General features: G+C 40.9%; 1 protein-coding gene across 1 annotated transcript in view; it reads left to right on the top strand.

Annotated features, from left to right (window-relative positions):
* The window catches only part of LOC135104926 (dihydrolipoyllysine-residue acetyltransferase component of pyruvate dehydrogenase complex-like), a 126,009-nt gene extending 122,575 nt beyond the window's left edge, over positions 1 to 3,434 (top strand). The window contains exon 10 of the mRNA XM_064012688.1: positions 850 to 3,434. Within this exon, the coding sequence (XP_063868758.1) occupies positions 850 to 979 (130 nt within the window). The 3' untranslated portion in view covers positions 980 to 3,434. The remainder of the gene's footprint in view (positions 1 to 849) is intronic.
* Positions 3,435 to 13,893: the final 10,459 nt, after the last annotated feature.

Raw genomic sequence — 13,893 nt, 5'->3', positions numbered from 1 at the left:
GGTGAGTGAGTGAAAAATTAGAGGGAAAGAGGAATTATTGGGGAATAAGTATTCCCTTTTCATGTCCTGTACTTTTCTTTGTCCTTCCCCCATCCACCCCTTTCTCACTTCTACACCCTTCATCTCCTTGTCCCCTGTACTCTCCTTCCCCAGTTACATCTCTTCCACATTCCTGAAGTATCCTATACAATTTTTACACCTTTTTCTATTTTTCTTTTTGTGTTTTCCTCTTTTCTCTTTATCTCCTCTCTGGAGCTTTGCATCACAGATTCAACACACTTTGTATTACTGTGATATGTAAAGATGATCTGCAACTGCAACCATGGATATGGAGGTAAAAGAAATTTGCATCTGCATCCACATCCACAGATATTGATATTTTAATATCCACAATCTTATTTGCAACTATATTTTATGAAAAATTAATATCTGGTTCCACCTACACATGTGCAGAGCTCAAAAATTTGGTGATACATCACTTCTGTGTGATATGAAGAGCATAGATCCCATTACTTTTCTTTGAGATGCACCACTAATTATATTAAGCCAGTCAGATACTTACTAATTTAAAACAACACATTTCTGTTTCAATCTTCAGTGCCAAAGGGCATAACATTTTGTGACAAAAATGTCTGTTCTTTTTTGTTCATTAAGATTATAATATACTGTTTATTTGTTGTTTTTAGTTATCACCTGTTTCTTTGGCTTTATTTTTATTTATTTTTTTCAATAAGTGAGTGTGGTATCATAAATTACTAATAGTATTTTAAAATATGCATTTTTTGAAGTTTCAGGATTTCAGAAGACACCTTACAACAACACATCTAATTATGTTTCCCTCACATACAGGTTCCGTGTGGCCCAGGTGATGACAGTAACACTAAGTTGTGATCACCGGACTGTGGATGGGGCAGTGGGAGCTCAGTGGCTGGCTGCCTTCAAGAGATTCCTTGAGCATCCATCCACTATGATATTGTAACTATGAAGATGTACAATGTGTGGCCAAACAGGCAGAGATATCAAGAAACATTAGGGTCATGATAGGATTGGAGGTTGTGCACAATTCAGTCTCCTGCTCATGCTCATATGAATCCCCATGCATGCATGGTGCACATGGGCACACACACACACACACACACACACACACACACACACACACACACACACACACACACACACACACACACACACACACACACACACACTTTCTTTATTTTTTCTTTATTTTTCTTTTTCTTTATTTGTTTTTATTAATGTTTTCTATACATTATCATTTACATGTGAACTCAACTTGAATGTCAGGAAATTAGATGCATTTACCCTGTGAGATTTTTTACTTGGAGAATAATCTGGGTGAGCTGGAGTTAGAGGCCATTAATACCACTGAAGTCTTGCACATGTTGCATTACTATGTTTAAGATTTTCTTGTTATCTATTTCTACAAGCACATATATATTACTGTCTGTCTGTATTTTGTTTCTGGCCTATACAAGACATGGTGATAGTACACAGGCTTCTTTTAATTTGAGAGATTTATTTTCAAACTCCCAATCTTTTTAAAGTATTGAACTATTTTATGTGAGAATTCAGGAAAACACAGCAGGCAAAGGTTGAGCTTGAGGAATCAATCACCTTATGTAAATACTCCTAAAACCTTCCTTTCCTTTATCACTGACAGAGTTCCACGCTTTCTTTACCATAGCTGTATTTATGGAGATTCTGAAGTAGAATATTTTAATACCATTACTGCAGATAGATACCATTAGTGTATGATGCAAGGAAAATATTGGTCTCATTAATTTAATATTTTGTAGCAGAGGGACATGGCTTGGCCACACACTGGTAGATTGCAAGAATACTGACACTGCATTTCCTGCTTGTCAAAAAAGGTGACTAAAAAGGACAGATTAAGAGGACTGGGAATCCCATCCTTCATGTTTTTATTCCTACAGTGAAATGAGGCTGCCTGTCTTAAAGAGAGATTTCAATTTGATATATTAATAAACCATTTCATGAATAGAAAAACATAAGTATGATGTCAGTCAAGAATGTACCAGTTTTTTCATATACATATTTTTAATAGACTGAAGAATATAATTTAAAAAGATCTCCAGTATTGACAATGAGCATTCACAACTTTAAGGAAAAACTGGACAAGTGTAGATATGGAGACAAGACCACAAGAGCATAGCTCAGGCCCTGTAAATTGCAACTAGGTAAATACACACACACACACACACACACACACACACACACACACACACACACACACACACACACCTGTATGTATGTACATACTTATATTATGAGTATCTTTACAAGGTATCATTACATCATACCAGGTGTCTCTTAGCAAAGAAATTCAATTCTCACTCATGCACAGAATGAATGATCTCCATTCTCACACACACACATTGAATAGTGGAATTGTTGGACCATATATATATATATATACATATGTATCAGAATTGGTCATACACTTATGCTGAACATTTAGGTCACAATTCCTCAACTTGATCCATTTTTGTTCTCTGGCAGAAGAATATATAGGCTATAGGTACAAAATTAAATTTTCCTACTTGACAATTTATGTTAACAGACAGTGAAAGTGGGTATATATATATATATATATATATATATATATATATATATATATATATATATATATATATATATATATATATATATATATATATATATATATATATATATATATATAATATATACACACACACACACATATGGATGTACACAGATACATACTGTATATCCATGATTTTTATAAACAGTATACAGCATCCTCCTGGTGGTATACTGCTTGGCTCATTTGTATTCTTTCATTTGGTATTTATTGGTCAAATAATAGCATGTGTAACTTTGCAGTCCAGCACTACCAAAAACCCAGCATTCTTTTCCTCTGATGTGTATGCGTGTGTATGTGTGTGTCTTTCTCAGAGAGATCAGGCAGAATCTATGCCATACCAGAAAGTGTTGTTGAGCAGGTAAGATCTGAAAAAAAAAAAATATATATATATATATATATATATATATATATATATATATATATATATATATATATATATATATATATATATATATATATATATATATATATATATATATATATATATATATATATATATATATATATATATATATATATATGCGTGTGTGTGTGTGTGTGTGTGTGTGTGTGTGTGTGTGTGTGTGTGTGTGTGTGTGTGTGTGTGTGTGTGTGTGTGTGTGTGTGGTATGAAGCCTCAGTAACCCAAATCAGTAAGGGAAAACCCAGGTCATATTAGTAGCTAAGTGGGGTATGTGAAGGTGATCATGCTTGAAATGGTATTTTTGGACATGAATGGTCATTGAAAGCAGTCCAGGTGGTCCATATATATGTAAATAAAGTAGCTATCTTATTAAAACATTGAATAGCTCCCTCTTGTTTGATTTCTCCAAATTGTGAACATATTTTTAGTAGGATATATATATATATATATATATATATATATATATATATATATATATATATATATATATATATATATATATATATATATATATATATATATATATATATATATATATATATATCAGTGAGATAAAAGTCAGGTAAAGTGAAGAGAAGAAATGAGGGAGAAGAAGAATGAAGGAAGAGAGGGAGGGAGGGAGATATATATATATATATATATATATATATATATATATATATATATATATATATATATATATATATATATATATATATATATATATATATATATATCTGACCCATAGCCTACCCAGCCTGAAGCTCCTAGTGTAATATTTATCCATCCAGTGACACATATTCCCCATGTAAATTTCCTTACTTCACCTTGTCCATTCAATTTGAGCCTCACCAAGTATTTAGTAGAAGAGTTACTCTTGACAATAGAGTAATCAGTATTATTCTAACCCGCCCTTAGTTTAATCCCTGGAATTTTCAGAAGTAAATTGTTTTATTCATATAAACCTGCGCTGAGAGAGAGATGGCGGGTGGAGTGCTTGGGTGCATGTATGCATGTCACTGCCCCCTCGCATAGTAGCAGAGTAGGAGAGTGTTTGGCGTGCACTTTCCCACGCTCAGCAGTCACTACCCAGCGCTTACATGAGACGGGACATACTAAGACAAGCAGTAGTACTTGTCAGAAACCAGGGTAGGAATACAGCTAGTCGGGTCATTTGCTTTAAGGCAATAAGTGAGTAATTACCAGCTGTACACCCTGGCCCATCTAAGTAGCATATGAGTCTCCATAGTAGTTTGCCAGGTAGAGCAGTTAATTAAAATGGATTTCAAATCCAGGGAAGTGACTCCTTGGCTGCATGCGTGTGCAGGCCAAGTTCTCATACAGTGAGAAGTGAGTTACCCTCCTGTGTATTTGTGGGCACTTGCCAGTATTCGTGTCACTTTGTATTCTTGTTTTGTGTTTAATGCTACTGCTTCAGGCTCCTGGAGAGTGCTTGACCTGCAGAGGACTTAAGTGATTAGCAGTGTAGTGAAATTTATTCCCTCCTCAAGCCCTGATCAGACCTGCCATCCAGGAGGCAGTAAACAACACTACTCTGCTAGAGGCTATAACACACTGGTGGGCAGTGGGAAGATTTATTATGTGGGTGGTGGCCATTGGGGTTTTATATCTCAACCATATGTGATGTTGCTCAGTACAATTGTTTCTTTCTAGATGTGGTTGACAATTCTTGCCCAGCTGGTGGAGTTTGTTGTAGTTGTTCTATTTCCCTTGTCTGTGGGTGGGTGAAACAGACTGGCAACCTCATTCATGTAACCTGGTATTAGGACTGTTGGTAAGAAGGGTGCATGAATCAAAAGTGGACCTTGTAGCACATATTAAGCCCTGCACCCAGTCACATAGGTGACTTGGGGGAAGCTAGTGCAGGTGTGGCAGTTTTGTGAAGGGGCTGGAAATTGTATTCATAATATATATATATATATATATATATATATATATATATATATATATATATATATATATATATATATATATATATATATATATATATATATATATATATATATATATATATAATGAAGTTCTGAGATACAGGGAAAGTATCCAGAATTTTTCTTTTCTTCACTTCATTTCTTGCAATGTTTCACCTTCACAGATGACATCTTCAGGCTAAAATATATCAATACATTTAGTACATCACTAAAAAGATATATTTTAAAGTTAAGAGCAAACCTATAAGGGGCACAATAATAACAGTGAGCAAAACCCGGCATATGTTATGGCAGTGAATAACAGTATGTTAACCAAAGATTAAATAAAAACAGCAAAGACAATGTATGAAGCAATAGTGATGTATTGGTGAATATATTGGACACTGATTTTTTGGATGAAAACAAATGGAATAAATAAGTGAGTAGCTAAGTGGAACCAACCTGGTGTGCACTTACTGGTAGAGGAGCGAGGACTGACAGAGGGTGGTGTTGTGGGAGTTAGATTAATTACTAGCTCAGAAACTGAAGCTCTGAGTAGAGTTTATAAAAGGTACAATTGGGATGATGATAACTGATTATTTAATTCAGGCTTTAAGTGTTTAATATAAAAAGCTTCTAATATTTTAATGTTTGTATGTGCATCTGGTTTATGTAATATTCTGAAGTCTTTTTCCAAAAAGAACAGGGGATAAGGTAGTTGTTTCTGTGTATGTATGAAATTACCTTTATGGTCACTAATTCTATGTGTTAAATTCCTTTTGGTTTCTCCAATATATCAAATCCTACAACTTGAACAATTAAATTCATAAATGGTGTAGGAGACGAGTCCAGTAGCAATACTGTCTTTAATTTTAAAGAAAGAGGCAATAGTAAAGTTATTGGTGAAGATGAAAATTAATTTAGTATATTGTGTTTTTAAGTATGGTACTGAGTCTTTTCCTAATAGTATAACTAAGGTGGCCATAGTAAGGCAATTTTTTGTATTTCTTAGGTGTCATCTGGGTGTCATCAGAGGAAGGTTTACTAAATTTGTTGTCTAGAAAGTTTATCTTCAAATTTAGTAACATATGTTACTAAATTTGAAGATAAACTAGTAAGACTGCTGAGAAGTCTTCTTAAACTAAATGTTATCATTGAAGATATCTTTAAAAGTTTGTTCACTAGTGGCTCATCTTTAAATATATCTTTAAAAGTTTGTTCACTAGTGCCCCCTTAAGGGGGCACGAAGGCCTGCCAGGGGGGCGTAAGCACTTCATAAAGTAGAAAAATTACTTTGTAGATGGTTATATATCAACATATTGATTTTGATGGAATACATAATTGGTTAAGTATTGAGAAAACATTTCAGATATGAATTATGAAATGTTATTGTCTAAATACAATTATAAATTATTTCAAATGCTACTAAGTAACTAAGGAATACATGCATAATTATGTATTGTATAATTTTTTTATCTCTGACTTGTACCAACTATGACAGTAAATAGCAGTATTTAAACCAGAGTGGAGGGGGTGCAGGGAACTTGTCATTTAATGAAGGAGGGCAAGAATTTGAAAAGGTTGGAAACCATTGCCATCCAAAAACATGAGATTAATTTTTTTAAGAACTTTTTTCCATAATAATGGATTTCCACTAAGTATCATCAATAATACTATCTATAACTTTCTGGACAGCAAATTTAATAAACCTTCTTTTAATGGTCTTCCAGGCCTTGTGACATTGTCAATTGAATAAAAGTAGTCATATAGGACCAATTCTTTGCTTTTTCTCTGACTGAAGGAAAGAGACAGACAGACACATTAGTTATTCTTGTTTAATGGCTGTTACATTTAAAGAAAAGGCATATAGTAATATGCTGTAGCCTGGTTAAGACATTCAGAGTCAAAATGATGCCTTTTGTTTACCAAATATGGCTAGTACAACTTGCTGCGTGGTGCTGTGCATATGGCAATTATGAAATGTCAAATATTCTTTTTTTTTAGTATTTTCACACTATTTCTGAGTTTTGGATGCATTCCATCTCTTAGGTATCCCTTTTTATTATCCTGGTCTGTCTAAACAGACTACAAGTATTATAATATAACAAAATATGATCTATCATTAGCAATTATGGAGCAAGGGAAAACTGTGATGCAGGGAGCAGGTCTAGCAGCTCTCTTATGTCACAGAGGCAAGAGCGAGATCCCTTGCCTCAGTCCTCAGATTCCGCCATCTTAAAGGAACGTTCTATTTCATGTATCACTCCTTCAGACCTGTCTTATTTCCTCACCTGTGCAAATACAAGTGGCTTTGCAGAGTATTCTAGAGTGAATTGGTTGTATGTCATGACCTCACACTGCATTATGGCATTGTACCAGAACACAATAATGTGTTAGAAGTCATGGTCCAAGACAGGAAGGCCATTCAGATACCTTTACCTGCCCTGCCAGAATGCCGCACACTGCTGGAAGGCCTGAATGTTCCACACTCATTGTAAGCAAATGCTACTATTCACTTAACTGGAAACAATTCTCACTACACAGCTTTAATAATGGTTTTCACTCATGACCGACTTGAGTGCAGATGCTTCTATATGTTTGAGATTTTATTAAAAAAACAGTACATGCACATCAGCTTGTTTTCACCTATTTGCATCGCTGTGTCTTTCACTCTGCCCTGCTGCCTGCCCACAATTCTTGCAAGCTCTAGAAAGTTTGGGATAGATGTAAGGTTCTGAAGCTCCCTGGAGACGAAAGAAACATGTTGGAAAATGCCTGTTTCCAAGGCACTTGCGAAGAACTCAAGAAGACACCTCTGGATATCCATCATTGGTTTCATTAGGGGAAACACTGGATATCCAACATGTCTCAACCCTTAACTATTATTAATGTTGCGAAGGGGGATGACATTGATAGCACTGTGCTGCTGGGTAGTGAAGACAGGCACTGGCATTGATGCATGAGGTGTTAACAGAGGCAGCTTGGAGAAATTGGAAGTGGCATGGACAGTGATTGGTCAGGAGAGCAGCAGTATGCAGGCCAATCACAGGGGGGACTGACATTATATAAGCAGCTGTGGTGGCCACCAAGGGAGAGAAAGCACCTGTTTCCTGTCTACACCACACTGTGACACCAGGTAAAAGTGAAGCCAAGAGAAGGAGAGAGAGTGACCATTTTCCACCTATGCAACTTGTGTCCCAACAGTCTGCAGTGTGCTCCACTTGTCTGAAGCTACGTTGTGCCACTGCCACAACGTGACTGCACCCCAGGGCATGGTGTGAGGATTGTGTGCTCTGGCAGTCTAAGACAGTGAATACTTGACACTGAGGTGTGTATGTGACATCTGCATAATCTGTTATGGCATGGAGCACTAGAAGAGATAGCTGTGCTACAGTGTGACTCCGTAGTGTGCTGTGCAGTGCCATTATTCAGTGAGGTGGGACGCACTACCTAGTGATATAGATGCTTTGCTTAGTGAGGCCAGTGGTGCGATCCTTACTTGTACTGTGTGCCTCATGTTGTGCTGCTCTGTGTGGGGAATAAAGACAGGAGTGATAGTGAGACTGTGTTTTGTTGCCCTTCCCCCTCCCTCTTTGTAGTGTGTTTGAGTCTAGACAGGTACCGTGTGTGCATGCCTTGTCCCCACTAGCTAAATGAACCTGACCACAATAGCAGTGATGGATTCCTGATGTGTGTGCTGACTGCCTTGGGCTGCTGCAGTGGTGTGTACCTGAAGGTGCCTGAAGACTGGAAGGGGCGTGCACAACAGTTTGGTGTCAGGAGACTGGGATTTGTGAGCTGTGCAGCTCATATTTTGGCTGGTGAGGTGCTGGGCAAGCAAGCACAATGACTGACTCAGAGGAGAGAAATGCTGAAGGGGGTGAAGGACAGTGTCCAGCAGCTGCAAGAGAAACTGAAGAGCATATTTGTTGCAATGTCACTAAAAATGAACAAGTAGGCACTGAAAATGGATGTGCAAGCACAGAAAATGAATGAGAAACTGGATGTGGTGCAGAAAGGACTGTGAGCTGTGATGCAGCAGTTGAGGTGGTTCGTGACAGAACAATGTGAATGGCTCTGGGAGGATCTGATGCAGCAAATGGTTGCAGTGAAGGTTGAGAGCAAGGAGTGTGCAGAAGCTGGTGAGGCAAGGTTGGAAGAGCTGAGGGAAGAAGTAGCAGGACTGCAGTACTCTCTTGAGAAGCAGTTGGCCACCCCATCAGCACTGCCACAGATTGTTGGCATGGTGGAGTGGCCTGAGTGTCCTAAGCACACAGAACAGGGCCAATACTATGCTTGGTTGGAGCCTGGGGACACAGGACTCTGTGCAGTTGAGAGGGGACAGCCTGGTGTGGCTGTTGCCATCCACTAAAGGCCATGTATGGTTCATGCCACCCCAACCCATCACTGTCACCTCACCATGCTCCCTGCCTCCACCTCTGTCAGTCATGGTTTCCCCACAGGCTGCTGGTGGAGCTTCTGGCCAGTGCAAACCAGCAGAGTTTGACAGCCAAGTGGCTTGGGAAGCATACCAGACCCAGTTTGAGCTGCTCGCCTGAGGACAGGGCTGGAGTGCTGAAGACAAGGCACTGCAGTTGGTGGCCAGTTTGTATGGGCCAGTGCTGAAGACTGGAGATCCTGGCACATCTGACGGTGGAGCAGCAGTCGTCCTAAGGGAGGGTGGCGAAGGTGATGAAAAGGCACTTCGCCAGTGTCTTCCAGTCAGAAGTGTATTGGGAATGACTGAAGGGCTGAGCACATCAGCCAGGTGAGTCACTCCCACAGCTGGCTCAAGCTGTGGAGTTGCTGGTGTGGCAAGCATACCCAGCTGTCACGGAGGACATGGTGGCAGTGTTGGTGGCGGTGGTTGGTGCAGCCACCATTAGTGAGTGCCAGAGTGGGCAGAAGATGCACTGACTGGATAACTTTCACACTCGCTCCCCTCCCAGGCCCTGTTATTGGAACTGCTGACAGTCGGGCCACCACTACAATTCCTTCCGGCAGCTGAAGGACGCTGTGTAGGTGGGAGGAAACACAGCTGGGCTGGGGGCACAGGCAAATCCTCAACTGAGTCTTCCCAAGCCCCCTTCTGTGTAAAGTGCCACTGTGCCACTGCACCAACAGTCCAGGTGGCGGGTGCAGTGGATGGCTGTCCTTGTCTCATGATGGACACCGACACTGAGAGGACGTTCACCAGGAAGGAGGTGGTGGCAACTGAAGACCCTTCTGTGTGAGGCTGGCAGTTGTGTGGTGTCACTGACCACTGTGTGACTCCACAGGCCTGTGATGTCCAAAATTGTGGTGGGTCTTATTGAAGAGGAGCTGCTAGTCTATGTTACTGACATGGAGGAGCACTGCTTGCTGGGGTTGGATTTCCTGGTTCAGGGTGCAGTCTGTATCGATTTCGGGAGGATGACGATGAAGGTACATGGTGAAGAGGTGCCTTTGCTCCCATTGGGCACTGCCGAACAGGTGGAAGGCCCTGTAGCAGGTCCTGTTGTCGCTGAGGAAGGACTGGGGCTGCAATGCTGAGCTTCAAAGAAAGGAGGGAATAGAAATGTCACCACACCAGCACAAGCACACAAGACAGCAGTGGAAAGCAGCCCAAGTGGAGCAGGCAGCAGCATGGATGAGGTGCAGCATGCACTGCCATTGTACTTGGTGGATTTAGCAGTGAGAAGTGCCACCAAGCTGACTCCCAGCCAGGTGAGAAAGATGGAGAAGTTGCTGGTGGAGTATGCAGATGTGTTTAGTTGAGGTGATCATGACCTTGGTCATACATCGCTGGTCCAGCACTCCATCACCACAGCTGACAGCCTTCCAATCAGGCAGCATCCCTAACATGTTTTGCTAGCTAAGAGAGAAGACATGCAACTCATGGTGGATGAGATGGCAGTATAGGGAGTAGTGGAGCAGTTGGACAGTCCATGGTCATTGATGGTGGTCCTGGTGAGTAAGAAAGACAGCAACAGGCACTTCTGCATGGATTACAGAGCAGTGAATGACATCACAGTGAAGGACTCCTACCCTCTGCCCAGGATTGATGACACCCTGGATGCCTTGGCTGGCGTGCAATGGCTGTCTACTCTGGATCTCAAGTCAGGGTACCACAAAGTCAGGATGGTAGAGGCAGATAAGCAGAAAATGGCATTCTCCTTTGGCCAGGGATTGTGGCAATTCCGTGTCATGCTGTTCAGACTGTACAACACCCCAGGGTGCTTTGAGCACCTGATGAAGAAGTTGCTAGTGCGGCTACAGTGAAAATCCACCTTATTTACCTCGATGATGTCCTGGTGTTCGCAAGGATGTTCGAGGGGAAGCTGGAAATGCTGGAGGACATACTGTGCTGCCTGTGGAAGACAAACCTGAAGTTGAGTCCCAAGAAATGGACCTACTTCCAGCATGAAGTCCCCTTCCTCGGACACATAGTGGCGCAAGGCTGTGTACACAAAGACCCCACTAAGGTCTCAGCTGTGGTGTAGTGGCCCGTACCAATGTTGGTGTGGGTGTACGAAGTTTCCTTAGCCTCTGTAGCTATTATAGGAGATTCATGGAAGGGCTTTGCCACCCTCACTGTGCCCATGAATTGGCTGACCAAAAAGAACCTCCACTTTATATGGGATGAAGCGTACCAGGTTGCTTTTGATGGCCTGAAGGCAGCGCTGACGAGTGGTCCGATGCTGCTGTTCCCTGACCCAACTCTCCCATTCCTGCTAAACACTGATGCTAGTGTTGAGGGCATCAGGGCGGTGCTGTCGCAGGTGAAGGAAGGGAAGGAGTATTTCCTGGCTTATTAGAGTGCCAAGTTCAGCAAGCCAGAATGAAACTACTGTGTAACCAGGAAGGAGTTACTGCCAGTAGTGCAGAGTCTGGCCCACTTTCACTCCTATCTCTATGGGACTGAGTTTGTCATTTGGACTGGTAACTCTGTTCTCCAGTGGCTGAAAACTCTGAAGGACCTGGAAGGACAGCTGTTGAGATGGCTGGGATACTTGGAGGAATACAACTACTATGTGGTGCGTCAGCTGGGACAGATTCACGGAAGTCCAGACAGCCTGAGCCGCCAAACTTGTGAGCTGGGATGCTTGCACTTTTTTTTTTTTTTTATGTAGGAGGGACAATGGCCAAGGGCAACAAAAATCCAATAAAGAAAAAAAATTCCAATGAGATGCCAGTCCCATAAAAGGGTCCAAAGCGGTAGTCAAAAATTGAAGGATAAGTATCCTGAAACCTCCTTTTGAAGGAATTCAAGTCATAGGAAAGTGGGAAAACAGAAGCAGGCAGGGAGTTTCAGAGTTTACCAGAGAAAGGGATGAATGATTGAGAATACTGATTAACTCTTGCATTAAAGAGGTGGACAGAATAGGGGTGAGAGAAAGAAGAAAGTCTTGTGCAGCAAGGCTGCGGGAGAAGGGGAGGCATGCAGTTAGCAAGATCAGAAGAGCAGTTAGCATGAAAACAGCGGTAGAAGACAGCTAGAGATGCAACATTGTGGTGACGAGAGAGAGGCTGAAGACAGTCAGTTAGAGGAGAGGAGTTGATGAGATGAAAAAACTTTTGATTTCACCCTGTCTAGAAGGACAGTATGAGTAGAACCCCCCTAGACATGTGAAGCATACTCCATACATGGATGGATAAGGCCCTTGTACAGAGTAAGCAGCTGGGGGGGACAAGAAAACCTGGCGGAGATGCCTCAGAATGCTTAACTTCATAGAAGCTGTTTTAGATGAGATGTGAAGTTTCCAGTTCAGATTATAAGTAAAGGACAGACTGAGGATGTTAGGTGTAGAAGAGGGGGACAGTTGAGTGTCACTGAAGAAGAGGGGATAGTTGTCTGGAAGGTTGTATTGAATTGATAGATGGAGGAGTTGAGCTTTTGAGGCATTGAACAATACCAAGTTTGCTCTACCCCAATCAGAAATTTTAGAAAGATCAGAAGTCAGGCATTCTGTGGCTTCCCTGCATGAAATGTTTACTTCTTGAGGGGTTGGATGTCTAAGAAAAGATGTGGAAAAGTGCAGGGTGGTATCATCAGTATAGGAGTGGATAGGACAAGAAGTTTGGTTTAGAAGATCATTAATGAACAATAAGAAGAGAGAGAGTGACAGGACAAAACCCTGAGGAACACCACTGTTAATAGATTTAGAACAGTGACCGTCTACCACAGCAGCAATAGAATGGTCAGAAAGGAAACTTGAGATGAAGTTACAGAGAGAAGGAGAGAAGCCGTAGGAGGGTAGTTTGGAAATCAAAGCTTTGTGCCATACTCTATCAAAAGCTTTTGATATGTCCAAGGCAACAGCAAAAGTTTCACCAAAATCTGTAAAAAAAGGATGACCAAGACTCAGTAAGGAAAGCCAGAAGATCACCAGTAGAGCGGCCTTGACGGAACCCATACTGGCGATCAGATAGAAGGTTGTGAAGTGATAGATGTTTAAGAATCTTCCTGTTGAGATTAGATTCAAAAACTTTAGATAGGCAGGAAATTAAAGCAACAGGACGGTTGTTTGAGGAATTAAAACGGTCACCCTTTTTAGGAACAGGCTGAACGTAGGCAAACTTCCAGCAAGAAGGAAAGGTAGATGTTGACAGACAGAGGCGAAAGAATTTGACTAGGCAAGGTGCAAGTATGGAGGCACAATTTCAGAGAACAATAGGAGGGACACCATCAGGTCCATAAGCCTTCTGAGGGTTTAGGCCAGCGAGGGCATGGAAAACATCATTATTACGAAGAATTTAATAGGTAGCATGAAATAGTCAGAGGATGGAGGAGAGGGAGGAACAAGCCCAGAATTGTTCAAGGTAGAGTTTTTAGCAAAGGTTTGAGTGAAGAGTTCAGCTTTAGAAATAGATGTGATAGCAGTGGTGCCATCTGGTTGAAATAAAGGAAGGAAAGAAGAATCAAAGTTGTTGGAGATATTTTTGGCTAGATGCCA

The sequence above is a fragment of the Scylla paramamosain genome, chromosome 11, assembly GCF_035594125.1.
Source record: "Scylla paramamosain isolate STU-SP2022 chromosome 11, ASM3559412v1, whole genome shotgun sequence".
NCBI lineage: Eukaryota > Metazoa > Arthropoda > Malacostraca > Decapoda > Portunidae > Scylla > Scylla paramamosain.
The sequence above is the reverse complement of the archived record's forward strand: the minus strand, read 5'-3'. Positions and strand labels throughout refer to the sequence as shown.